General features: G+C 47.3%; 1 protein-coding gene across 1 annotated transcript in view; it reads left to right on the top strand.

Annotated features, from left to right (window-relative positions):
* LOC144826369 (uncharacterized) overlaps positions 1–25,420 on the top strand; it is a 377,712-nt gene that overhangs the window by 50,074 nt on the left and 302,218 nt on the right. The window contains exons 4-6 of the mRNA XM_078684697.1: positions 3,318–3,552; positions 7,039–7,173; positions 14,243–14,366. Of these exons, the coding sequence (XP_078540823.1) occupies positions 3,318–3,552; positions 7,039–7,173; positions 14,243–14,366 (494 nt within the window). The remainder of the gene's footprint in view (positions 1–3,317; positions 3,553–7,038; positions 7,174–14,242; positions 14,367–25,420) is intronic.

The raw sequence follows: 25,420 nt of genomic DNA, 5'->3' as shown, positions 1-25,420 counted from the left end.
TTCTATTCCCTCACTCTCTGGAAATCCGGAGGCGGACACCTCCCAATAAGATGCTTAGATCTCTCAGAGTACAAATGAGCTAGCGCCCACTGTGGCACGACACTCTCATGAACTGAAGCAATCAGCCCCCTGGTTTAATGAGATCCTAAAGTCATGTTAAAAATCATGTAAGTGACTGGAAAGGAAATGGAGGAGAAACTATAGCTCGGAGAACAAATTAATTATCAAATGACGTTGAAGGCTCACTACACAAAAGTCAGTCTAGTGAAAAGAGCCTTTTTTGAGAAAAAAATTTAGGAACCAGAGAACAAATCTAAGGAGATTTTTTTAAATTGTTACATCTTTTCTGAGCCCCGAGATCACCACCAGACATCTTCAACATTTGTCCAAAAGGACCGACCAGTTGTCAGAGTTCTTTCATGATAAAATAGCAACTATACGAAGCTCTCTGGCAACTATATCCCAAGGCGATATTCACGCCATGACGTTGCCTGGCCCAAGAATGATCAATGGCGTAGCCCCCATGCTTCTTCACCTATTGCCTATGTCACCAGAGGAGTCCCTATCTGCTTTCAATTTTCTGAAGTTGGGCTTCCCTGCCGATCCCTACCCAGCTCAGCTCAGCTTTTGGCCAAGGTGGCTCCAGCCATTAATTTAGTGGTCAATGCAGTATTAAATACTTCTCTAACCTCAATGCCCTCTGCATGGATGCATGCCGCTAATCAAGCAGCCATCATCGGATCATAAAGTCTTAGCCAACAACCGACTTATTTCTCTACTTCCAGCCTTTTCTAAAGTGCTTGAAAAATATGTAAATTCTGTAATCTCAGGCTACCTTGAACACAACAATTTTCTGCATTCCAGTAAATCTGGTTGTAGAGCTTGCTGCAGCAGTGAAACAATGCTGCATGAGGTTACTGAACACATTAAAGAGAAGTTGGATCATGGTGGAAGGGCCGTCCTGTTTATGCTTGATCTCTCGGCGGCCTTTGATACCGTCCCCATCGACAGACTAAAGAAGAGGCTACAGAGTATCAGAATAGGCGTCATGGTTCTAAAGTGGCTGATCTCGTTCATGTGTAGTAGAAGTCAGGAAGTCTGGATTCCTCCGTATACTTCTTCTATTCAGAATCTGAAGGTGGGTTTCCCTCGGGGCTCAGCTTTGAGCCCTGCATTCTTTAATGTGTACCTGCCACCGCACGCAGATTTGGCCGAATCATGGCGAGCCAAAGTAATATCCTACTTGGACGACACTCGGCTACTCTTTAAGTGTGAGAAAGGCGCAGACATTGTGGGTGAGAACATCAGAGCATGCCCCTTCAAAGGTTTTTAATTGGTTAGCCTTAAACCAACTTAAATTAAATCCTGACAAATCGGAGATTGTTTTCTTCGGAACCTTCCTCTAAGGCCTGGATGTCATGGTGGCCCAAAGATACGCCTCCGCCGGCCACTCTCCACAATTCGGTAAAAAATCTGGGTGCTCAAATTGATAATGCTCTATCCATGAAACCCCAAATTCAAGCTGTGGTAGGCACCCGTTTTGGGCTGCTATGAGTCCTGAGAAAATTCCTACCTCGTCTGTCAATTGAAACTAGGAAAACAGTGATCCAGGCCCTAATCACTTCCAGACTTGACTATGGAAATGTCCTATACTTGGGTCTGCCTGACTATTTCCTGAACCGCTTGCAAGTGGTTTAAAATGCGGCGACTAATCCTTAATCTGCCTCCTCGATCTCACATGTCCTCATTTCTCAGGGCCCTCATTGGCTACCAGTGAAAAAGAGGATTCAATTCAAGGCGCTGGTTTTGGTACGTAAAGCCCTACCTGACAATGAGTCCATCTACATCAGGAAAAGGATGCCACTCTCCACCCCTTCTAGGATTCTGCGGTCATCCTCCAGCCATCTGGCTACCCTTCTCAAGGTTCGTAGGGTTAAAACGTTTTGCGTACCTGGGTGCCCAAGCCTGGATTCAACTCCCACTGGCTCTTTGAGCCACGGTGGAATTGTCCTATTTCAGGAAGCAACTAAAAACCTGCCTATTCTGCAACTAAAGTGTTCGGAGCTGTTACGTGTGGAGATGACCTGCTCACGCCGGACAGACTACGGAGTACCAGCGCGCTGGTTCAATTCAATTCAAGCAGGGTTGGGGGCGTTCAGCAGGGAAGGCAGAATATCCAATCTAGATAGAAGATCATCCAGTGGCGAGGGAAGAGTGAAGCGGGGTGGAGGGCATCCAGCGGACAAGGAGGAGCAGCCAGTCAAGATGGAAGAGCAACCAATGGATAGCATGGAGCCTAATGAGAGGGAGGAGCATCCAGAGGAAGAGGAGGAGCCTATCAATCGAGATCAAAGAGCAGCCATGGTGAAGGAGGAGCCTAGCAAGGGAGGAGGGGCATCCAGCAGAGAAGGAGGATCAGCCAATTCAGTTGGAAGAGCAACCAGTGGAGAGGGAGCAGCCAGTAGAGAGAGAGAGGCCAGTGCAGAGCTTATTAACCAATTATAAAGTCTTTATGTTAGAATGCCATTGATTTTACCTAATAGAAAATCAAAAGTTACATTTTTTATGACATGTGCTGACGGAAACATTGACTTCCACGCGGGCATTGCATCGCAATGCCTTTACATCACTGGTATTACAACGCTAGTCGTTACAACGACTTGCGCTGGATGGCGCTCTAACCTAAGGAATAGTGTGATTTACTATTCCAACACCTTCCCTACTGTACGTAGACTGATGTTGGAATATTAAATCATACTATTCCTAAGTCCAGCGCCCTCCAGCGCAAGTTGTTGTAACGACTTGCATTGTAAAAACTGCAATGTAATGTACCGCAGTCATTTTGATCGCGTTGTAACGTCACATATTCGTGCTGACAAAAAAGAGTCAAGGCAATTCAGGACACTTTAAGACATTTTCTTTGCCTCAGAGAATCCACCTTGGAAATTGTCTGGAGCAAACTGGGCATATTTGCATCAAAAACAGAGGCATAAATATGAGTCTCTGAAGTATGTGCAGCTGTTTAATATTAGACTTCAGTAGATTCCCTTACATGGTTTGAACATCAGGATGCATTAGCATTGATGCTTCACATGATTTGTTTATTTAAATATTATCTTTATTTAGGCTTAGCACAATAAAATACATGACAGGTTTCAGGTGGTACAACTGCGCAGGTCCTTGGAATTGTTGGTAGAATATAGTCGTTAAAAGCTAAATCTTGCTGTTTTTGTGCAGCACTCCAGAGGTGAGTGTGTCTGTCTGTACGTGCCTTTGTGTTCTTCTTTTCACCCATTAGTTCTCCGTTCTACCTACAGCTGGGAAGCTCTATCCTGGGTTTCGGTTCACCCCGGTCAGCACAGAGCTCAGCCGCAAGATGCGCAAGTACATCCACGGGGGCCGCGTGGGCCGGGAGAGGCTCCACCGGATTCCCAGTGTCTTCCTGAGGACTGTGGGGGATGTGCGACAACACAACAGCAGCAGGCTCCCAACCAGAGGACACAACCTGCTTCCCAAGGACCAAGAGCGGCTCCCACTGCTCCCTGTGCTGAGGTGAGGGATTGTGAGGTCAGGGGTGGACGATGGCAGCATGGAATGGATAGGGAGATGGGTGGATCCTTCAGTGATGGAGGTGTGGCTGGATGGATGAGTGCGTATGAGTAACTGCATTTATATAGCACTGTATATGGTTGTATGTCACACTGTTGGCTCCCCAAATTCACGACTTGTACTACATTGTAAATGTGATATTCACTCTTAAAATATCATCGAGGTGAGTGAACGCGTACTGTTATCGACTCCACTGCGATGATATTACGGGTAATATTATAGTCACAGTTTGTATTGTGACCATGATATGGTGCAAATCCAGTTGAAACTTACTGCGTATAGACTACAATTGGTATCCTTTCAATCTACTTATAGTATTGGGGCAAGCTTTTTAGCCGTCTTCCTCAGGTCTACAACCTAAACCAGATCATTTTGTTAAAGACCTTGGAATATAGTTTGATTCAGGTTTAACACTGGAGGAACAGCTGTGACCATGTGCTGATTTGTGTAACAAATAGATTTTGTGCAAAGACTGCCTCTGATGTGGTGCCGGAATAGTGTGGCCTAACTTTATAATAGAAAGCAATATATTTTGCAAATGATATTTAGGCCATGATATGTATGCCAGACAGTAGGTTTGCTATTCATATTCTGCCATATAAACCCCCTTAAATGTTCTTCCAATTCCTATGTTCTTATGTTCCTTGTCAGTGGGGTTGGCCGTCATCGGGTGGCTCAGTAGAATAATTCATCCACCAAAGAAATCTGTTTTTGATGTCATGGTCACAGGTGCAACTTCTGCTGTCACTCAGCTTTTCCTCTTTCCGAGGCTTCCATGTGAGTTCTGCCTTATAAACGACCCATGTTTTTGATCCCATTGATGAAAGCGTAGAGGGAAGGATGCCAGGGTAGGATGCACAGACTTTACACATTGTAATAGAGGTATATTCATTTTTTATGGGGCTGAAATAAGAGGAATTGTTATCTCAGAAAATAAAGAAGGTTGTAGTGATCATCTCAAAGCCACAGTACCTCTCCATCACTTGACCACATCTACAGGGGACAGCCGAGACCAGAAGGCGCAGTTGCTCTGTATCTTTGGCATATCCCTGACCCTCTTGTGATGTTCTTAGCTCAAGCACCCGGAGCCACTAGTAACTAGTGATTGAAAGTGGTACAGAGAGCAGACGCATGATAGCCAGCCCAATGCTGTGTTTCGTGCTGCCTGGTGCTGTTCTGGAAGCGGAGAACACACTGGCCCTTTCTCCAAGATTAAAAATGTCCGTAGGATCCTATATTTTTTAATTTGACCACCTTGCCATATAAACCCTGGCAAGTGTATCACATCAGAGCTTAGAGGTACCAGTTGAGTCTGGCTTTTGTGTGCATCATTATTTAAATAGCCATACATTTAATCAAATAACTGTTTGTTTTTACATTTATAGGTCTGACTGAACAATGAGTATAATTATAAGTGTAACATAAATTCAAAGTACCAGACCTCCTCCTTAGAGTGTCAATGGACATAAGAACCTATTCTGTGTTTTTATGTTTTAAGTCTCTGTGAATTGAGTTTTTAAGCTTTCATTGCATAATGATAAAAAGTAAAACATAACATTAACAATCGTATATACCTACTTTATTACAATGCACACCCATCACAGTCTTAAGGCCATTTCACAACCTGTTCTGTTTTTACGAGGGTTGTGTAAACATGACCTGGAAGATTCTTCTAAACTCTTTGGCAAGTGCTTGTTTGGACCAAGTTACCAATTCTAGGCTGACAGACTGGACCAATTATGACCCACACACCTCCCTCAAGTTACCTGGAGATACTGCATATTGGGTGTGTAACAATGCCAGAGATTGGCAGACATATTTGATTATTGATTTGTGAGTTTTGCAACATTTCACACCACAGGAGTGCGCACACAACACACGCGCACACACACATTATATATTATTTCAAAAGACTTTATTTTAATCCAGTTTTAGTGCAGGATAAATTAAAATAGTAGCAAAAATCATTGAAAACATATCGAGAGAGTACGTAAAAAAACAATATTATGAAAATTAGCAACGTTTCACATTCAATGTATTTCTAAGTCGCTACATATCTAATCTTAATGCATCAAACATATTGCCCTAATGAGGGTCTGTTTTTCAATAGAATATACACACAGTCGTACGTGCACTTCATTTAAATGTGTCTCGTTTGCAGGCTGTCTGCAAAACAAGACTAATTTTTGTTTCTGTTGGAAAATCTATGTTCAGTGACAAACCGCTCAGATGCCCTTTGGTGGCTGAGCTCGGGGCCAGAGTGCTTTGCTGGCTGGAATGGCGAGGGTTGTGAACAGCTATTACATAGCATTCACAGCATTTATTTTAAGAAAGTGAACCTTGTGATCATGAAGAAAGGTGAGAGAAAGTTTGTGAGAACTCCCTCTAGGCTCGTCTTAGGGTCTAAAGCTGTTCTTCTTTTTCCTAAGCAGCATCTGTTCCTTCGATATAATTTATACATGAACTAGAAACATACCATCAAAATACACGATGAATGTAATGCGTGCAGTTGTACAATAAAGAAAACAAATTATTCTACTTTTGCAAATGATAAACACCTTAAATGACCTAAGTAAAGAGCTAATGTATCATAGTGAGGCCTATGGGCCCTATAAGACATATAACACAAATTATATAACACTGACATGCTTATCCAATTTGTGATCACTATTACATGAGTCCCTGTGGTCATCATGGCTCTTGTCACCTCCCGCATTGACTATGCTAACTCTCTCTATGTTGGGATTCCTGCTTACCATCTCCATCGGCTTCAGCTGGCTCAAAATCAGGCGGCGAGACTGGTCTTTCAACAGCCCAAACATCAACATGTCTCGCCCCTGTTGAGGAAATTGCACTGGCTACCAGTGGCCTCCCGTTGTATTTTTAAGTTGGGCTGTACTGTCTTCAAGGCCCTCCTTGCTTCCGCCCCGGCTTTCACTTCCTCCAACCTCAAACGTCACATTCCCTTAAGAAACCTCCGGTCTACTGCCCACAATCTCCTAATTATCCCCAGGTATAAACGTAAAAAGCATGGTGGCTCGTGCTTTTCGTTTCTTGCCCCCGCACTGTGAAACTCTTTTCCTATCACTTCGACTCTGCCCCAATTATCTCTGGTTCCATAAACTACTCAAAACTCATCTTTTTCAATTAGCTTTTGAGTAATCATGCTGTCTGCCCCCCCCCCGTTGTTGTCTATGAGCGCCATGAAACCATTTGGTGACCGTGCGCGGTAAAAGTGATTTTAACATAACATAACAAATAGGGATGGGATGCATGGCAAAACCCAACTGCACTGTTGCCAGTAACCACGGGCTCACATGTGGCTGAGGCTCACAGTTGTTCTGTTGAATGATTTTAAGTCTGATAATGCAGAGTTACATGACATCACACATTTATGCCTATTCCGAAACTGTTTTCTTTACATGACAGATCCTTCCCTCCTCCGAAGTCTCTAGACCAGAATATGGCGCCCGCTCCTCGTCTCCATGTCCACCTGCCTGTACTTCCCAACATCCACCACGCAGCAACCCACCGGCCTGGAAGAGTGAAAGTCACGGATGCTCGGTGAGTGAGCCCACAATACAGTGCACCTCAGTGCTCCATAGAATCAGCTGAGCGCATAGTATTTCAGAGTACCTACATGGTGTCAGGGGTGACGCATATCCTATGCAGTATTCAAAGGGGCTGTATAGCTGACCCACGCTTTTGACAGAGATAGCGTCATGTGTCACCGAAGAGGATCCTCACATGTTAAATTTAGAGGTACATAGAGTCTACGTTCTCACACTTATTGAATAAATATTAGCCTTCCTTCAACATATATATAACCCATATAATGAGATCAGGTACACTAACATCTTGCCAGACTCTTGGAAGGGCTCCATCATTGCCCCCATATATAAAGCAGGGGACAGGGGCCTCCCTCAAACTACCGGCTAGTTGCCTTAATCGATAATGACGCGAAGTATTTCGCAGGGCTCATACTGGAAGAACTACAGGCATGGGCCACAAGGAAATCTCTTATACCTGTTAATCAAACAGGCTTCGTCAAAGCAGTGGGAACAACAACAAACATATTGACTATGGGTATGCTTATAGATAAGGCAGAGACGAAAAAAATGCCCCTACACCTCTGCTACTTTGATTACAAAGCGGCATTTGACAACATCAACCGCAATCTACTATGGGCAAAACTAAATGGCTGGGGCATCCCAAAAGTTTTGTTGGAGCTGTTAATCAACCTACACACTGACACCTGGATTCAGATCAAGGTGGGGGACGGCTCAATGCTCTCAAGGCGGATACAAACCAACAATGGCCTTAAGCAGGGCTGCGTACTGGCCCCCACACTGTTCAACCTGTACCTGGGGGACTTGGCGCCCCTACTAAACAACTGTAATTCACACTCGCCAAAATTAGGAGGCCTCAATCTACCATGTCTCTTATATGCAGACGACCTGGTGCTAATAGGCCATACAAGAGTAGGGCTCCAAAACCTCATTAATACGACCCAGCGATATTCCGAGTCAAATGACTTAACAGTGAACCTCGAGAAAACGCAAACAATGACAATCAGCAAGAAAAAAAAGAAAGTTTTCTCGTGGTTCTGGAATAACACTCGCATCAAAGACACCTTGTCGTACAAATATCTAGGTGTGAAGATAGACAGTGGTGGCCAATTCAGCGCACAAAGGGCTAGCATAAGAGGCAAAGGCCTTGCACTGGCAATCGCACTAAAAACATTAAACAACAAGCTCTCCGGCCCTTCTCTAACTCCTTTACTACATGTCATACGCCCCAAACTGCTACCAACACTAACTTATGGGAGTGAGGCTCACCGAGGCAGAGATGCCATAACACTTGACAGCACAATCGTGTGGCATATAGAATCATTTTCAGCCTCCCAAAGCGATCCTCCCCAGCACACATCAGACTGGAATTTGGAATTCGGTTACAGCTTTTGGCACGACAGGGTGCATATATCTGCACATGGGGCAAAGTGAGAAAAATGACCGAAGGAACCCTGAATGAATATTTATGGAAAGAGCTAGAGCAGACCCAAAACTCGCCAGCAGCAAAATACTTGGCAATAAGCTTAGAGAACACCGGGCTGGCAGGGCTCTGGGCGTCCTCTGCAGATCATAAAACATTTACCAAGCTGGTAAAGAAATCGATCAAGCTACAGTCGTGGGTCCAGGATAAAGCCACCCTATTAAAAAGATCTCACGCATGGATGGTATTAAACACATATCAGACACAAATCTCCCAGCCTTATTTCGGTCTCGGTTATGCAAAAAAAAACAAATTGTCCTTCTTAAGATACAGACTGGGCCTGCTACCATACATTCAGCACCTTCCTCTCTGGCTGAGATCGAAAGCAGGAACACTATGTCGGCTATGCGGCACCGGGGCAGAAGACATGCTGCACCTGCTATGCTCGTGTGAGGAACTGCAAGAAGAAAGGAAGCTTCTGCTGAAACGCCATTTCATTCTACAGGCGGTACGCACACGAAGGAGTGCAGTGCTAACCTGCTTCTCAGCACAGGACCCTCAGCTGAGCTGCAGCTTCGTGAAATTTTTAAAAGCAGTGGAAAAAAAATTACCAAAAATTGACCCATGAAAACTCAATAAATTAGGACATCTGTTTTAACGCATATTGTGGAAATTATCTATGTCACAAAATTTTATGCATAACACGAATGGACTAGCAGGCCTACAAAGTGGATGGGAAGCATAGTACGGCCCAACGTAGGCGGCCTGCAAACAATTTTTTTATTTATTTATGTTGAATTGTTTATTTTTATCTCGTTATTGCATAGCATTGGTCTTAAACGCATGTCTTTTTATGTTGCATTTTAACTTTTCTTATTGTGTTACTGCATCGCATTGGTTTTAATTAACTGTGCAATAAACTTAAACTTAAACTGGAAACATATAATGAACCCATATAATGTAGACTGTGTGTACAGTTTAAACTGCAAATTCAGCCAGGCAAAATAAACCTTTTGACAGGCCCAAACCTTTCTTTTTAATACATATAAGTCACTTATAGTAGAGACCCTAAACAGCCCAGAGGGTAGGGTCCAGCATATTTAAAATGTTGGACATTTACTTTTAACTTTTACATGTCTTACTAGTGAAAAACTCTTACATTTGCTTTTCACTACTGAAAGACCTACCTCTCCTATAGGATAACATTGGGTTACCTTATTACATTTATTAAGTGATAACTTTCAATTGGGAATAGTAGGAAAGTTGAGTTTGATGTCTGAAGAATTGTAATTTAAAGCTCTCTTTAATGGTAAAGTCAGATTTCAAGTCACAATTCTGAAAATGCTATATTTAGCAAGTAAGATAGGTATGAATGCCAACAAGGGATTTGTTCAGAAAACAAAATTACATATGACTGTGTATTCAAGCTGTTTTAGCATAACGTTGTCTGGTGCCTGCCTTTTGGGTCACATGAGTAGGTGTAGCTGGCACTTGGTCTTTGTGTATTGCTCCCAGACATTGAAATAAAAGGCCATAGGTGTTGGCAGGATCGGCCAACTTTAACTTACTGAGGGGGGTGGGGGTGGAGCTGTCACCTACCACACTTGCACATCACAAAGGCTCTGCCTTAGCATACTCACAAAGGATCCGACACTAGTCTATTGTGACCCTAAACAAGCTAGGGCCAGGTAAAGGAGGCAGGAAATTCCAAATGCTCATGGGGGTGGGAACCTCCAGAACCTTCTCCTACTTCAAAGTGGGCACCAGGTATAAGTATTGGACCCTCAGAACCAGCTCTCTAGTGCCCTCTTGGACCCGTGGGTACTACAGAAGGATTGCTGTGCTGCTTTGCTGCCAGAAGGACTGCCACTCTACTGCTCTGCTTCCCTGCTTTCTGAGAAGGAAGACTAGACCCACGCTCCTCATCCCACGCTGAAGTGACTCTAAGGGACAGCTGGCTGACCTCCTGTTTTGAACTACAGGGAGATAGGCTGCAGAGGCTCCCTGTCACTGCCCACCTGACTTGCTGCATGGGCATGCAACTTGACCTGTCTGAACCCTGCTGGCCTCTGCTGGAGCGGTGCCCCTCAGATCCTGGATCCTTGGTGTGGCCTCAATTGTGCTCTCCTGAAGTTTTGGGCTCTTAGTAAACATGAAAGGGCCTAATTGCACCAATATCTTACCATCCAGACTGCCCACCAATGTGAAGTTCCGTCGAACCAGACTCTTTGCGCTACAGTGGAGCGCCAACAATACTCGGCAGCGTGTGATCTGCACTTTGCACTACAGCATCCACAGCTCATGGTGACTGCCAACACGAAGCTCCAGCCTAACCCCCCTGCCACTCCCAACAGAAGCTTCGTGCTAGAGTAACTACCGTCCGCAATGCCCGGCCTGCTCTTTACACTTTACTACGCTCCCCTTGCTCCATGTGGCCCCATCCACAGTGAATGGAACACTTTGTGCTGGACTTTGAAGGTAACTCTTTCAGCAGGACTAACCAGGAGCCTTCAATCGGCACGCACTCCATCATGGTTGGCCTGAGCTGGCACTTGAACCAGTCTCCCATGACCAGATATTCGTGAGTGTCGCTTTGTGATTTTAGGCGCTTTACTCATTTGAAATCTTTAAAACTGCGTACCTCCGGTTCTACTGATTGGGTTTTTGTTCTGTTGTCAAATCATTTATTCAATTTTATTCTATATTTGTAAATTGGCGTGAGATTTTTCTTGTTTATTGTTTTCACGTTATTACTGTTTGAAGTGCTACATACGTGTATTACCCATTGCCTCTAAGTTAAGCCTGACTGCCTTTGTCTCAAGCTACCAGAGGGTTAAGCACAGGTTCATTCACGGTTTGTTTGAGTTATGCCCTGACAGAAACTGTGGTTCTTGCTTGTGTAGGGTTTAACTCCCCTCAATCAGTAACAACACCAATAATTTAAAAAGAGGACGTAGAACCATATGCCTCCCTGAGCAGCACCATTGCTCATTAGTCTTTCTTCAATAGCCTCATGCTGTCTCACATTACCTTCATTTTATTTCCAGCTCCTCCTGACAGCTCTAGATTTTCTTTTTTTCTGTCTCCAATTATCTTCCTGCTTCCATCAGGTTCTATTATTTACATATCCACATCCTAAGACTATCTCTACTTTGTCTAAATGCTCTTTCCATTTTAATATCTTCTTATCTGAAGTTTGTATTTTTATTTCTTGTTATCTTGGTTTTGTATTTCTAGCTTGTTTTATCATCATTTAGCTCAAATTCTTCCTTCTATCACCAGTTAATGGCCATTTCATCTAAGGATCAGTTTCTGGTCATTGTATTTTCATGTTTTCTTTCTTTTTATCTTCAGTTTATTTTCTTATGATTCCTGTTAAGTCTTATTTCTGTTTCCTGGTTATCACCATTATCTCTCCATATTACCACTTTTATATATCCAGAATGTCCCGTTCTGTCACCAGTCTGTCTTCAGTTATTGGTGATTGTATGTGCTGCCTTCACCAAGATTCTGTATTCTCCTTTCGAGTTCATCTTTTTTCTAGTTCCAGTTTATCTTCATGCCGGCTACAATGAAACGCCCTAAGTCTACAGCTTATCTTCATTTCTGCATTTTTCTGATGTCGAAAGGTTATTTTCAGGTTATTTTCAAGTTAATGTTAGGCCGACTACAGGTTCTTTCATCTTATGTTCGATGCGTGTTCTCCAATCATGGCATCATTCTGCTGACTTCTCCACTCTTCTCTTAAGATTATTTTCAGTTTGTCTTCCTACTGACTCCAGCTGATCTTAGTGCTTTATCCAGCTCTGTCTCTTGCTGTTTTCAATGGTTCTGCTAATTTACTCATAGTTATCTAAGTACTGTCTCCAGCTTTGTCTCATGCTGTCTCCAGTTTCCCTTCATGCTGTCTCCTGGTTATCTGATGACTGTCTCCAGCTCTGTCTCATGCTGTCTCCAGGTTTTCTACATGCCGTTTCATGGTTATCTTTGTACTGTCTCCAGCTCTGTCTCATGCTGTTTCCAGGTTTGTCTTCATGCTGTCTCCTGTTTCCTTTCATACTCTCTTTAGTTTATCTGTTTGCTTTTGTCGACTTTTCCTAATTCTGTGTCTAGTTTCCATTTATGCTGTCTCCAGTTTCTCTTCCTGCTGTCTCCTGTTTCCCTTCATTCTGTCTCCTGTTTCCCTTCATGCTGTCTCCTGTTTCCCTTCATGCTGTCTCCTGTTTCCCTTCATGCTGTCTCCTGTTTTCCTTTATGCTCTCTTTAGTTTATCTTTTTGCTTTCTTCGACTTTTCCTAATGCTGTGTCTAGTTTCCCTTTATGCTCTCTCCCTTTTCCCTTTAGGCTGTCTTCAGTTTCTCTTTGTGCTGTCTTTGGTTTCTCTTTGTGCTGTCTTTGGTTTCTCTTTGTGCTGTCTTTGGTTTCTCTTTGTGCTGTCTTTGGTTTCTCTTTGTGTTATCTTCAGTTTCTCTTTGTGTTATCTTCAGTTTCTCTTTGTGCTATCTCCAGTTTCTCTATCTTCAGTTTCTCTTTGTGCTGTCTTCAGTTTCTCTTTGTGCTATCTTCAGTTTCTGTGCTATCTTCCGTTTCTCTTTGTGTTATCTTCAGTTTCTCTTTGTGCTATCTCCAGTTTCTCTATCTTCAGTTTCTCTTTGTGCTGTCTTCAGTTTCTCTTTGTGCTATCTTCAGTTTCTGTGCTATCTTCCGTTTCTCTTTGTGCTACCTTCAGTTTCTCTGTGTGCTGTCTTTCATTTCTCTTTGTGCTATCTTGAGTATCCCTTCATACTGCCTTCGGTTTCCCTTCATGTTGTCTCTAGTTTCTCTTCATTCTGTCTATGGTTGTAAATGTAAATGTACAGGAATTTATATAGCGCAAATCACCAAGCGGTTTCTAAGCGCTTGCTTAGGGAACCCGTCCAGGTATTCCCCTGTGAGATAACCCCGGCAGGGTATCCGCAAGGTGAAAGCCAGGCATCCCGTCGCGAGGGGCCTTTGTGGAGATTAAGCAAGCTATTGTCCAGAGTCGCAGAGTGTGAACCCGTGAATCGAGTAGGCACCGGAGCGAGAATTGTCGAGTCCATGGACATTTTAGGACTCAAGACCCCGCCGAGCCAGGAATTGAACCCTGGTCCCGGGCTGACCTCTGCTTCCAGGTCTGCCTCCTCTAACCAGTGAGCCACACTTCTCTTCATGCTATCTCCAGTTTCTCTTTGTGCTGACTTTGGTATCTCTTCGTGCTACCTTCAGTTTCCCTTCATGCTGTCTCCAGTTTGTGTTCATTCTGTCTCCAGTTTCTCTTCATGTTGTCTCCAGTTTCCCTTCATGCTGTCTCCAGTTTCCCTTCATTCTGTCTCCAGTTTCCCTTCATGCAGTCTCCAGTTTCCCTTCATACTGTCTCCAGTTTCCCTTCGTTCTGTCTTCGGTTCCTCTTCATGCTGCTTCCCATGTCTCCTCAGACTGTCTCTAGCAAATGGTTTTGTTTTCTTTGTATCTTCTTCCAGTCTCCAGCTTACCATATTTCTCTGTCCCATTTATTTTCACACTGTCTCTAATTTTTCCACGTGTGAATCAAAGCTCTTGTCTATGTTGTGTGCAGAGTATCTCTTCGCTGTCTTCATTGCAGTGCACATGTGTCTTTAAGGTCCAGTTGGAAGATGAAGAACGGAAACGAAGAAAGACATAGAGATGGCCTGGTTCATCTTTCTCTCGAGAAGCACCGGCGCTTAGAAGGTGGAGATCATTCTTTCAAAGGCAAAACACAGCAGGTAAACAGATTTGTTCATCGTAGATGGGACTTGACTTTAATGACAGAGCATCCATGTGCTACTTTACCATGAGTATGGGCCTCCAGAAGCTTCCCTCTAGAGTGTCAAGAGACAGGTGCCCCTCGTACCTGCGTCCTGTGAGTATGGTTCCCTCGACTGCGTGAAGCTTCCCGCTACTTTGTCTCAAGAGGCAGGTCTCACTCGGACCTGCATCCTGGGAGTATGGGTCCCACAACTGTGAGAGCGTCCCTCTGTAGTGTCTCAAGAGACAGGTCCTGCTCGAACCTGCGTCCCGTGAGTCCGACGGCTAGAAGCTTCCCTCTACGCTGTCTCAAGAGGCAGGTCTTCCTTGAACCTACGTCTTGTGAGTATGGGTCCCTTGACTGCAAGAAGCTTCCGTCTACGCTGTCTCAAGAGGCAGGTCTTCCTCGAACCTACGTCTTGTGAGAATGGGTCCCTCGACTGCTTGAAGCTTTTCTCTATACTGTCTCAAGAGGCAGGTCTCCCTCGAACCTGCATCCTGTGAGAATGGATCCCTCGACTGCGTGACGCATCCCTCTACATCGCCTCAAGACTCTGGAGGCAGGTCTCCTTCGAACTAGCGTCCTGTGAGTATGGGTCTCTCGACTGCGACAAGCATCTCTCTACACCATCTCAGGAGGCAGGTCTCCCTCGAACCTACGTCTTGTGAGTATGGGTCCCTCGACAACGTGAAGCATCGCCTTGAGAGGCACTTCTCCCTCGAACCTGCGTCCTGTGAGTATGGGTCCCTCGACTGTGAGAATCTTCCCTCAATGCTGACTCAATAGACAGCCCTCCCTCGAACCTGTGTCCTGTGAGTATGGATCCCGTGACTGTGAGAAACTACCCTCTGCCCTGTCCAAAGAGGGAGGTCTCTCTCGAAACTATGTCTTGTGAGTATGGGTCCCTCGAATGTGAGAAGTTTCCCTCTACCCTGTCTCAAGAGGCTGTCCCCCTTGAATCTGCTTGTAGACAAGGGGGTAGAACCCATATACAGTCACTGGGACCTGGGTTAGATTGAGACTGAGAGGAGGGGGTCCCAGTGTATAGAGGAAGAAGTTACATACAATTAAATAGAATTAATCAACAACAACATATTTTGATCCACAGAGTTTAATTCACACTGGGATGCAGTATATCAAATATACATTATGCAAAAAACAGTCAACTGTATTTAAAGTCATACAGTGCCCCAGGGAGGGAGAGGAGGGACGTGATAGTGAGAAGTTGGGGAAGTGGTAGGATTAGGTGACAGTAAAATCAATCCTTTAAGCATTTATTCATGCTATAAATGATGTAGCAACAACTTGCAAAACGCATAGCGACATTATTTGAATGAAGGGCATACGACACAAGGTACAGTGTATATACAAGATGTTGGCGTGAGGTTGCCACCATTAAAAACAGTCGACGTTTCGACCCTCATTCGATGCAGTACCAACTCACCCGAGTTCATCCGTGTGATTACCAATTTTGAGACCAACTGGACACTAACTTTTGGTCCTTTGCCCCCCCCCCCCCCACGGTCCTGATGAAGACCCCACAGCAAGGTTAAACGATCCTGCAACCACAAGAGGGTCGAAACGTCGACTGTTTTTAATGGTGGCAACCTCACGCCAACATCTTGTATATACACTGTACCTTGTGTCGTATGCCCTTCATTCAAATAATGTCGCTATGCGTTTTGCAAGTTGTTGCTACATCATTTATAGCATGAATAAATGCTTAAAGGATTGATTTTACTGTCACCTAATCCTACCACTTCCCCAACTTCTCACTATCACGTCCCTCCTCTCCCTCCCTGGGGCACTGTATGACTTTAAATACAGTTGACTGTTTTTTGCATAATGTATATTTGATATACTGCATCCCAGTGTGAATTAAACTCTGTGGATCAAAATATGTTGTTGTTGATTAATTCTATTTAATTGTATGTAACTTCTTCCCCTTGAATCTGCGTCCAGTGAGTATGGGCCCCTCGACTGTGCGATGCTTCCCTCTACGCTGTCCCAAGAGCAGATGTCCCTCGAACCTACATCCTGTGAGTATGGGCCCCTGGACTGTGAAAAACTTCCCTTTACGCTGTCTCAAGAGGCAGGTCTCCCTTGAACCCAGTCCTGTAAGTATGGTTCCCTCTACTGTGAGAAGCTTCACTCTACGTTGTCTTAGAGGCAAGTCTCCCTCGAACGTGCGTCCCATGAGTATGGGTCCATACACTGTTATAAGCTTCCCTCTACGCTGTCTCAAGAGGCAGGTCTCCCTCGAACCTGCATCCTGTGAGTATGCGCCTCTCGACTGTGTGTAGCTTCCCTCTACATCATCTCAAGAGGCAGATATCTCTCAAACGTACATCTTGTGAGTATGGGTCCCTCGATTTGGAGAGGCTACCCTTTACCCTACCTTAAGAGGCAGGTCTCCCTCGAACCTGCGTCCTGTGAGTATGTGTCCTTCAACTGTGAGAAGCTTCTGTGGGAGGGAGGGTCGGATATGCAGACGCGGAGGCTGGATATATTTTCCAAGGGTGTTAATTGTAGTATCAGACAATGGTATTTTTGGTTTCACTACTGGGAGAGTCTCTGGTTGAAAGTCTCTGGTCTCTGGTTGGTGGCCGCTGGCGAGGGTAGGGATCAGTTCCTGGGATTCCTCGTCTTCTTCTGAGCTGATGCTCAAAGGGGTTAGTCTGGAGTCCTCCGCCGTGGTTGGTTCCTCCCGGAGGCTCAAAAAGAGAGGAAAAGAAAGGCCATGAGTAAGGTATACTTCTGGTTGTGATTGTAGTTAGGCTAGGCTACCCTTCACCACACCAATGTGCACTAAAAGGGGAAAAATAAAGAGGAAAAAAAACGAAGATAATATGCTCCATAGTCTTTCAAAACGATATGGCCACTTGGTTCAGGTCACACTCGGATTTTTGTCAAAATGATATGGCCACTTGGTTTAGGTCACACTCGGGTTTCTCTCAAAATGATATGGCCACTTGGTTTAGGTCACACTCTGGTTTCGGGAAGTGCAGAACATGCAGCGGAGGGGTATCTAGGGAATTAGGTCAGTGAACATGGGTAGGGACTGTTTTAGCAGGAGCCGGAGTATTTACAGCAATGCCCGTTTCCTCAACAACGCACCCGCATCCGCCCGCTCTCGCCCCCCCATCTCCCGTCCCGACTTTGCCCGAATCCCGTCACTCACTTGGCCTGCCGTAACTCTCCTGAGTTACGGCCGCTTGACAGCCTCCTCTGAGGGACACCACCACTCTTCGCTCCAGTGGTCCTCCGATCCTTCGGCTTCTCCGACGTCTTCCTGGATTAGACTGGCGTCTTCTTCCTGGTTCGGTTCGGCATCTCCCCGGTTCTCCTCGATTCTCTTCCTGGTCAGCGACCCTCCTTCCTGGGTGGTGTTCCTTTTCACTGGTTCCGACGTAATGGTTCCGGGGTTAGTCCCGCCTCCTTCCTGTTTCCTGTCCTGCCATTGGAAAACACGAGAGATGGGTGCAGCTGGCTGACGCGGTGTTCTCCCATGCAATGGACATCGGCGTGCATGGAGCAGGGCGGGCGTCCCCAGAGGTATTTTAGAGGTAGAAAGACGGGTCCCCGGGTCTACCCCCTTACAGCTTCCCTCTACACTGTCTGAATAGGCAGGTCACCCATGAACGTGCGTTCTGTGCGTATGGGTCCCGCGACTGCGAGAAGCTTCCCTCTACACTGTCTCAAGAGGCAGGTCGCCTTCGTAGATGCGCCCTGTGAGTATGGGTCCATTAACTGCGAGAAGCTTCCCTCTACACTGTGTCAAGAGACAGGTCTCCCTCTATCCTGCATCCTGTGAGTATTGGTCCCTCTACTGTGAGAAGCTTCCCTCTACACTGTCTCAAGAGGCAGGTCTCCCTTGAACCTGCGTCCTGTGAGTATGGGTCCCTCGACTGCGAGAAGCTTTTCTCTATACTGTCTCAAGAGGCAGGTCTCCCTCGAACCTGCGTCCTGGTAGAATGGGCCCCTCAACTGTGAGAGGCTAACCTCTATGCTGTTTCAAGAGGCAGGTTTCCCTTGAACTTGCGTGCTATGAGTATGGGTCCCTTGACTGCGAGAAGGCTCCCTCTACACTGTCTCAAGAGGCAGGTTGCCTTTGAACGTGCGTCCCTCAATTGCGAGAAGCTTCCCTTTACACTGTCTCAAGAGACAGGTGTCCCCCGAACCTGTGTCCTGTGAGTATGGATCCCTCGACTGCTAGAAGCGTCCCACTACACTGTGTCAAGAGACAGGTCTCCCTCGATCCTGCATCCTGTGAGTATTGGTTCCTCGACTGTGTGAAGCTTCCCTCTAGACTCGCAAGCGGCAGGTCTCCTTTGGACCTGTGTCCTGTGAGTATGGCTCCCGCGACTGTGAGAAGCTTCTCTCTACCTTCCCTCATACCTGCGTCCTGTGAGTATGGATCCTTCTACTGTGAGAAGCTTCCCTCTACACCGTCTCAAGCGGCAGGTCTCCCTCAAACCTGCATCCTGTGAGTATGGGTCCCTCGACTGCGAGAAGCTCCCCTCTTTGGTGTCTGAAGAGGCAGGTCTCCCTCGAACCTGCATCCTGTGAGTATGGCTCCCGCAACTGTGAGAAGCTTCCCTCTACACTGTGTCAAGAGACCGGTCTCCCTCAATCCTGCATCCTGTGAGTATTAGTCCCTCGACTGTGTGAAGCTTCCCTCTAGACTGTCACAAGCAGCATGTCTCCCTCGGACCTGCGTCCTGTGAGTATGGGTCCTTCTACTGTGAGAAGCTTCCCTCTACACCGTCTCAAGAGGCAGATCTCCCTCAAACCTGAGTCCTGTGAGTATGAGTCCCTCGACTGTGAAAAGCTTCCCTCATGCCCTTGGCACTTACAAACACTTGACCAGGAGCCACAAAGTATGGTCTGTGGTGTGACCGAGGGCCGCACGGATGCCAGCAGTGTGGTGGTAGGGAGTCTGGGTGGGTCAGGCAGAGTGTCAGGTGGTCCAAATAAATGTTAAATAAACGGGTAAGCATTTATTTGCAGGTTAATAAATCTTGCCAGTTTATTAAAAAAAAAAATCTAAATGGTAGTGCTCAGCAACTAAACAGCAACTTGTGCCGCTGTTCACTAGGGGGGGCCGCAGTTAAACTTCAAAAGGGCCGTACTTTGAGTATCCTTGCACTACGCTATCTCAAGAGGCAGGTCTGCCTCAAACTTGCATCCTGCGAGTATGGCTCCCTTGACTGTGAGAATCTTCCCTCTACACTGTTTTAAGAAACTGCTCCCCCTTGAACCTGTGTCCTGAGAGTATGGATCCCTCTACTGTGAGAAGCTTCCCTCTATACTGTCTCAAGAGGCAGGTCACCCTTGAACATGTGTCCTGTGAGTATGGGTCCCTCGACTGTGAGAGGCTACCCTCTTCGCTGTCTCAAGTGGCAGGTCTCCCTTGAACCTGCGTTCTGTGAGTATGGGTCCCCCGACTACGAGAAGCTTCCCTCTACATTGTCTCAAGAGGCAGGTCGCCTTCGAACCTGCGTCCTGTGAGCATGGATCCCTCGACTGGGAGAAACTTCCCTCTATGCTGTCTCAAGAGGCAGGTCGCCCTTGAACATGCGTCCTGTGAGTATGGGTCCCTCGACTGCGACAAGCTTCCCTCTACGCTGTCTTAAGAGGCAGGTCTCCTTCGAACCTGCATCCTGTGAGTATGGGTCCCTCGACTGTGAGAAGCTTCCCTCTACGCTGTCTCAAGAGGCAGGTCTCCTTCGAACTTGCGTCCTGTGCGTATGGGTCCCTCGACTGCGAGAAGCTTTTCACTATACTGTCTCAAGAGGCAGGTCTCCCTCGAACCTGCGTCCTGGGAGAATGGGTCCCTCAACTGTGAGAGGCTAAACTCCATGCTGTTTCAAGAGGCAGGTTTCCCTTGAGGCTTGCGTGCTATGAGTATGGGTCCCTCGACTGCGAGAAGCTTCCCTCTAGACTGTCGCAAGCGGCAGGTCTCCCTCTGACCTGTGTCCTGTGAGTATGGCTCCCATGACTGTGAGAAGCTTCTCTCTTCACTGTCTCAAGAGGTAGGTCTCCCTCAAACCTGCGTCCTGTGAGAATGAGTCCCTCGACTGTGAGAAGCTTCCCTCACGTCCTGGGCAGGGCCGCACTGATGCCAGTAGTGTGGTGGTAGGGAGTCTGGGTGGGTCAGGCAGAGTGTCAGGTGGTTATATAAATGTTAAATAAACGGGCAAGCATTTATTTGCGTTTATTAAATTGTGCCAGTTTATTAAAAAAAAAATCTAAATGGTAGTGCTCAGCAACTAAACAGCAACTTGTGCCGCTGTTCACCAGGGGGGGCACATGTAAAGGTCAAAAGGGCGGCAAGCGCCCCCCGGGCCGCACTTTGAGTATCCCTGCACTACGCTGTCTCAAGAGGCAGGTCTTCCACGAACCTGCATCCTGCGAGTATGGGTCCCTCGACTGTGAGAATCTTCCCTCAACACTGTGTCAAGAGACTGCTCCCCCTCGAACCTGCGTCCTGCGAGTATGGGTCCCTCGACTGTGAGAAGCTTCCCTCTATACTGTCTCAAGAAGCAAGTCGCCCCTGAACGTGCGTCTTGTGTGTATGGGTCCCTAGACTGTGAGAAGCTTCCCTCTATACTGTCTCAAGAAGCAAGTCGCCCCTGAACGTGCGTCTTGTGAGTATGGGTCCCTCGACTGTGAGAAGCTTCCCTCTACGCTGTCTCAAGAGGCAGGTCGCCATTGAACATGCATCATGTGAGTATGGGTACCGCAACTGTGAGAGGCTACCCTCTATGCTGTCTCAAGAGGCAGGTCTCCCTTGAGCCTGCGTTATGTGAGTATGGGTCCCTCGACTACGAGAAGCTTCCCTCTACACTGTCTCAAGAGGCGGGTCGCCTTCGAACATGCGTCCTGTGAACATGGGTCCCTCGACTGGGAGAAACTTCCCTCTGCGCTGTCTCATGAGGCAGGTGGCCCTTGAACATGCATCTTGTGAGTATAGGTCCCTCCACTGCGACAGGCTTCCCTCTACGCTGTCTTAAGTGGCAGGTCTCCTTCGAAACTGCGTCCTGTGAGTATGGGTCCCTCTACTGTGAGAAGCTTCCCTCTACGCTGTCTGAATAGGCAGGTCATCCTTGAACGTGCGTTCTGTGCGAATTGGTCCCTGGACTGAGAGATGCTTCCCTTTACACTGTCTCAAGAGGCAGGTCGCCTTCGTACGTGCGTCCTGTGAGTATGGGTCCCTCGACTGCGAGAAGATTCTTTCTACAATGTCTCAAGAGGTAGGTCTCTCTCCCTTGAACCTGCGATCTGTGAGTATGGTTCCCTCGACTACGAGAAGCTTCCCTCTACACTGTCTCAAGAGGCAGTTCACCTTCGAACGTGTGTCCTGTGAGCCTGGATCCCTCGACTGGGAGAAACTTCCCTCTATGCTGTCTCATGAGGCAGGTCGCCCTTGAACATGCGTCCTGTGAGTATTGGTCCCTCGACTGTGTCAAGCTCCCTCTACGCTGTCTCAAGAGGCAGGTCTCCTTCGAACCTGTGTCCTGTGAGTATGGGTCCCTCGACTGCGAGAAGCTTCCCTCTACGCTGTCTCAAGAAGCAGGTCTCCTTCGAACCTGCGTCCTGTGTGTATGGGTCCCTCGACTGCGAGAAGCTTTTCACTATACTGTCTCAAGAGGCAGGTCTCCCTCGAACCTGCGTCCTCGGAGAATGGGCCCCTCAACTGTGAGAGGCTAACCTCCATGCTGTTTCAAGAGGCAGGTTTCCCTTGAACTTGCGTGCTATGAGTATGGGTCCCTCGACTGCGAGAAGCTTCCCTCTACACTGTCTTAAGAGACAGGTGTCACTCGAACCTGTGTCCTGTGAGTATGGGTCCCTCCACTGCTAGAAACATCCATCTACACTGTGTCAAGAGACAGGTCTCCCTCCATCCTGCATCCTGTGAGTTTTCGTCCCTCGACTGTGTGAAGCTTCCCTCTACACTGGTGCAAGTGGCAGGTCTCATGCAAACCTGCGTTCTGTGAGTATGTGTCCCTCGACTGTGAGAAGCTTCTCTCTACACTGTCTCAAAAGACTGCTCCCGTCATACCTGGGTCCTGCGAATATGGGTCTCTACTGTGGGAAGCTTCCCTCTACACCGTCTTAAGAGGCAGGTCTCCCTCGAACCTGCATCCTGTGAGTATGCGCCTCTCGACTGTGTGTAGCTTCCCTCTACATCATCTCAAGAGGCAGATATCTCTCAAACGTACATCTTGTGAGTATGGGTCCCTCGATTTGGAGAGGCTACCCTTTACCCTACCTTAAGAGGCAGGTCTCCCTCGAACCTGCGTCCTGTGAGTATGTGTCCTTCAACTGTGAGAAGCTTCTGTGGGAGGGAGGGTCGGATATGCAGACGCGGAGGCTGGATATATTTTCCAAGGGTGTTAATTGTAGTATCAGACAATGGTATTTTTGGTTTCACTACTGGGAGAGTCTCTGGTTGAAAGTCTCTGGTCTCTGGTTGGTGGCCGCTGGCGAGGGTAGGGATCAGTTCCTGGGATTCCTCGTCTTCTTCTGAGCTGATGCTCAAAGGGGTTAGTCTGGAGTCCTCCGCCGTGGTTGGTTCCTCCCGGAGGCTCAAAAAGAGAGGAAAAGAAAGGCCATGAGTAAGGTATACTTCTGGTTGTGATTGTAGTTAGGCTAGGCTACCCTTCACCACACCAATGTGCACTAAAAGGGGAAAAATAAAGAGGAAAAAAAACGAAGATAATATGCTCCATAGTCTTTCAAAACGATATGGCCACTTGGTTCAGGTCACACTCGGATTTTTGTCAAAATGATATGGCCACTTGGTTTAGGTCACACTCGGGTTTCTCTCAAAATGATATGGCCACTTGGTTTAGGTCACACTCTGGTTTCGGGAAGTGCAGAACATGCAGCGGAGGGGTATCTAGGGAATTAGGTCAGTGAACATGGGTAGGGACTGTTTTAGCAGGAGCCGGAGTATTTACAGCAATGCCCGTTTCCTCAACAACGCACCCGCATCCGCCCGCTCTCGCCCCCCCATCTCCCGTCCCGACTTTGCCCGAATCCCGTCACTCACTTGGCCTGCCGTAACTCTCCTGAGTTACGGCCGCTTGACAGCCTCCTCTGAGGGACACCACCACTCTTCGCTCCAGTGGTCCTCCGATCCTTTGGCTTCTCCGACGTCGTCCTGGATTAGACTGGCGTCTTCTTCCTGGTTCGGTTCGGCGTCTCCCCGGTTCTCCTCGATTCTCTTCCTGGTCAGCGACCCTCCTTCCTGGGTGGTGTTCCTTTTCACTGGTTCCGACGTAATGGTTCCGGGGTTAGTCCCGCCTCCTTCCTGTTTCCTGTCCTGCCATTGGAAAACACGAGAGATGGGTGCAGCTGGCTGACGCGGTGTTCTCCCATGCAATGGACATCGGCGTGCATGGAGCAGGGCGGGCGTCCCCAGAGGTATTTTAGAGGTAGAAAGACGGGTCCCCGGGTCTACCCCCTTACAGCTTCCCTCTACACTGTCTGAATAGGCAGGTCACCCATGAACGTGCGTTCTGTGCGTATGGGTCCCGCGACTGCGAGAAGCTTCCCTCTACACTGTCTCAAGAGGCAGGTCGCCTTCGTAGATGCGCCCTGTGAGTATGGGTCCATTAACTGCGAGAAGCTTCCCTCTACACTGTGTCAAGAGACAGGTCTCCCTCTATCCTGCATCCTGTGAGTATTGGTCCCTCTACTGTGAGAAGCTTCCCTCTACACTGTCTCAAGAGGCAGGTCTCCCTTGAACCTGCGTCCTGTGAGTATGGGTCCCTCGACTGCGAGAAGCTTTTCTCTATACTGTCTCAAGAGGCAGGTCTCCCTCGAACCTGCGTCCTGGTAGAATGGGCCCCTCAACTGTGAGAGGCTAACCTCTATGCTGTTTCAAGAGGCAGGTTTCCCTTGAACTTGCGTGCTATGAGTATGGGTCCCTTGACTGCGAGAAGGCTCCCTCTACACTGTCTCAAGAGGCAGGTTGCCTTTGAACGTGCGTCCCTCAATTGCGAGAAGCTTCCCTTTACACTGTCTCAAGAGACAGGTGTCCCCCGAACCTGTGTCCTGTGAGTATGGATCCCTCGACTGCTAGAAGCGTCCCACTACACTGTGTCAAGAGACAGGTCTCCCTCGATCCTGCATCCTGTGAGTATTGGTTCCTCGACTGTGTGAAGCTTCCCTCTAGACTCGCAAGCGGCCTGTGAGTATGGCTCCCGCGACTGTGAGAAGCTTCTCTCTACCTTCCCTCATACCTGCGTCCTGTGAGTATGGATCCTTCTACTGTGAGAAGCTTCCCTCTACACCGTCTCAAGCGGCAGGTCTCCCTCAAACCTGCATCCTGTGAGTATGGGTCCCTCGACTGCGAGAAGCTCCCCTCTTTGGTGTCTGAAGAGGCAGGTCTCCCTCGAACCTGCATCCTGTGAGTATGGCTCCCGCAACTGTGAGAAGCTTCCCTCTACACTGTGTCAAGAGACCGGTCTCCCTCAATCCTGCATCCTGTGAGTATTAGTCCCTCGACTGTGTGAAGCTTCCCTCTAGACTGTCACAAGCAGCATGTCTCCCTCGGACCTGCGTCCTGTGAGTATGGGTCCTTCTACTGTGAGAAGCTTCCCTCTACACCGTCTCAAGAGGCAGATCTCCCTCAAACCTGAGTCCTGTGAGTATGAGTCCCTCGATTGTGAAAAGCTTCCCTCATGCCCTTGGCACTTACAAACACTTGACCAGGAGCCACAAAGTATGGTCTGTGGTGTGACCGAGGGCCGCACGGATGCCAGCAGTGTGGTGGTAGGGAGTCTGGGTGGGTCAGGCAGAGTGTCAGGTGGTCCAAATAAATGTTAAATAAACGGGTAAGCATTTATTTGCAGGTTAATAAATCTTGCCAGTTTATTAAAAAAAAAAATCTAAATGGTAGTGCTCAGCAACTAAACAGCAACTTGTGCCGCTGTTCACTAGGGGGGGCCGCAGTTAAACTTCAAAAGGGCCGTACTTTGAGTATCCTTGCACTACGCTATCTCAAGAGGCAGGTCTGCC

This window comes from Lissotriton helveticus, chromosome 3_2 (genome assembly GCF_964261635.1).
Source record: "Lissotriton helveticus chromosome 3_2, aLisHel1.1, whole genome shotgun sequence".
NCBI classification, from domain to species: domain Eukaryota; kingdom Metazoa; phylum Chordata; class Amphibia; order Caudata; family Salamandridae; genus Lissotriton; species Lissotriton helveticus.
Note: the sequence above shows the minus strand (reverse complement) of the source record. Positions and strands in the feature narration are given on the sequence as shown.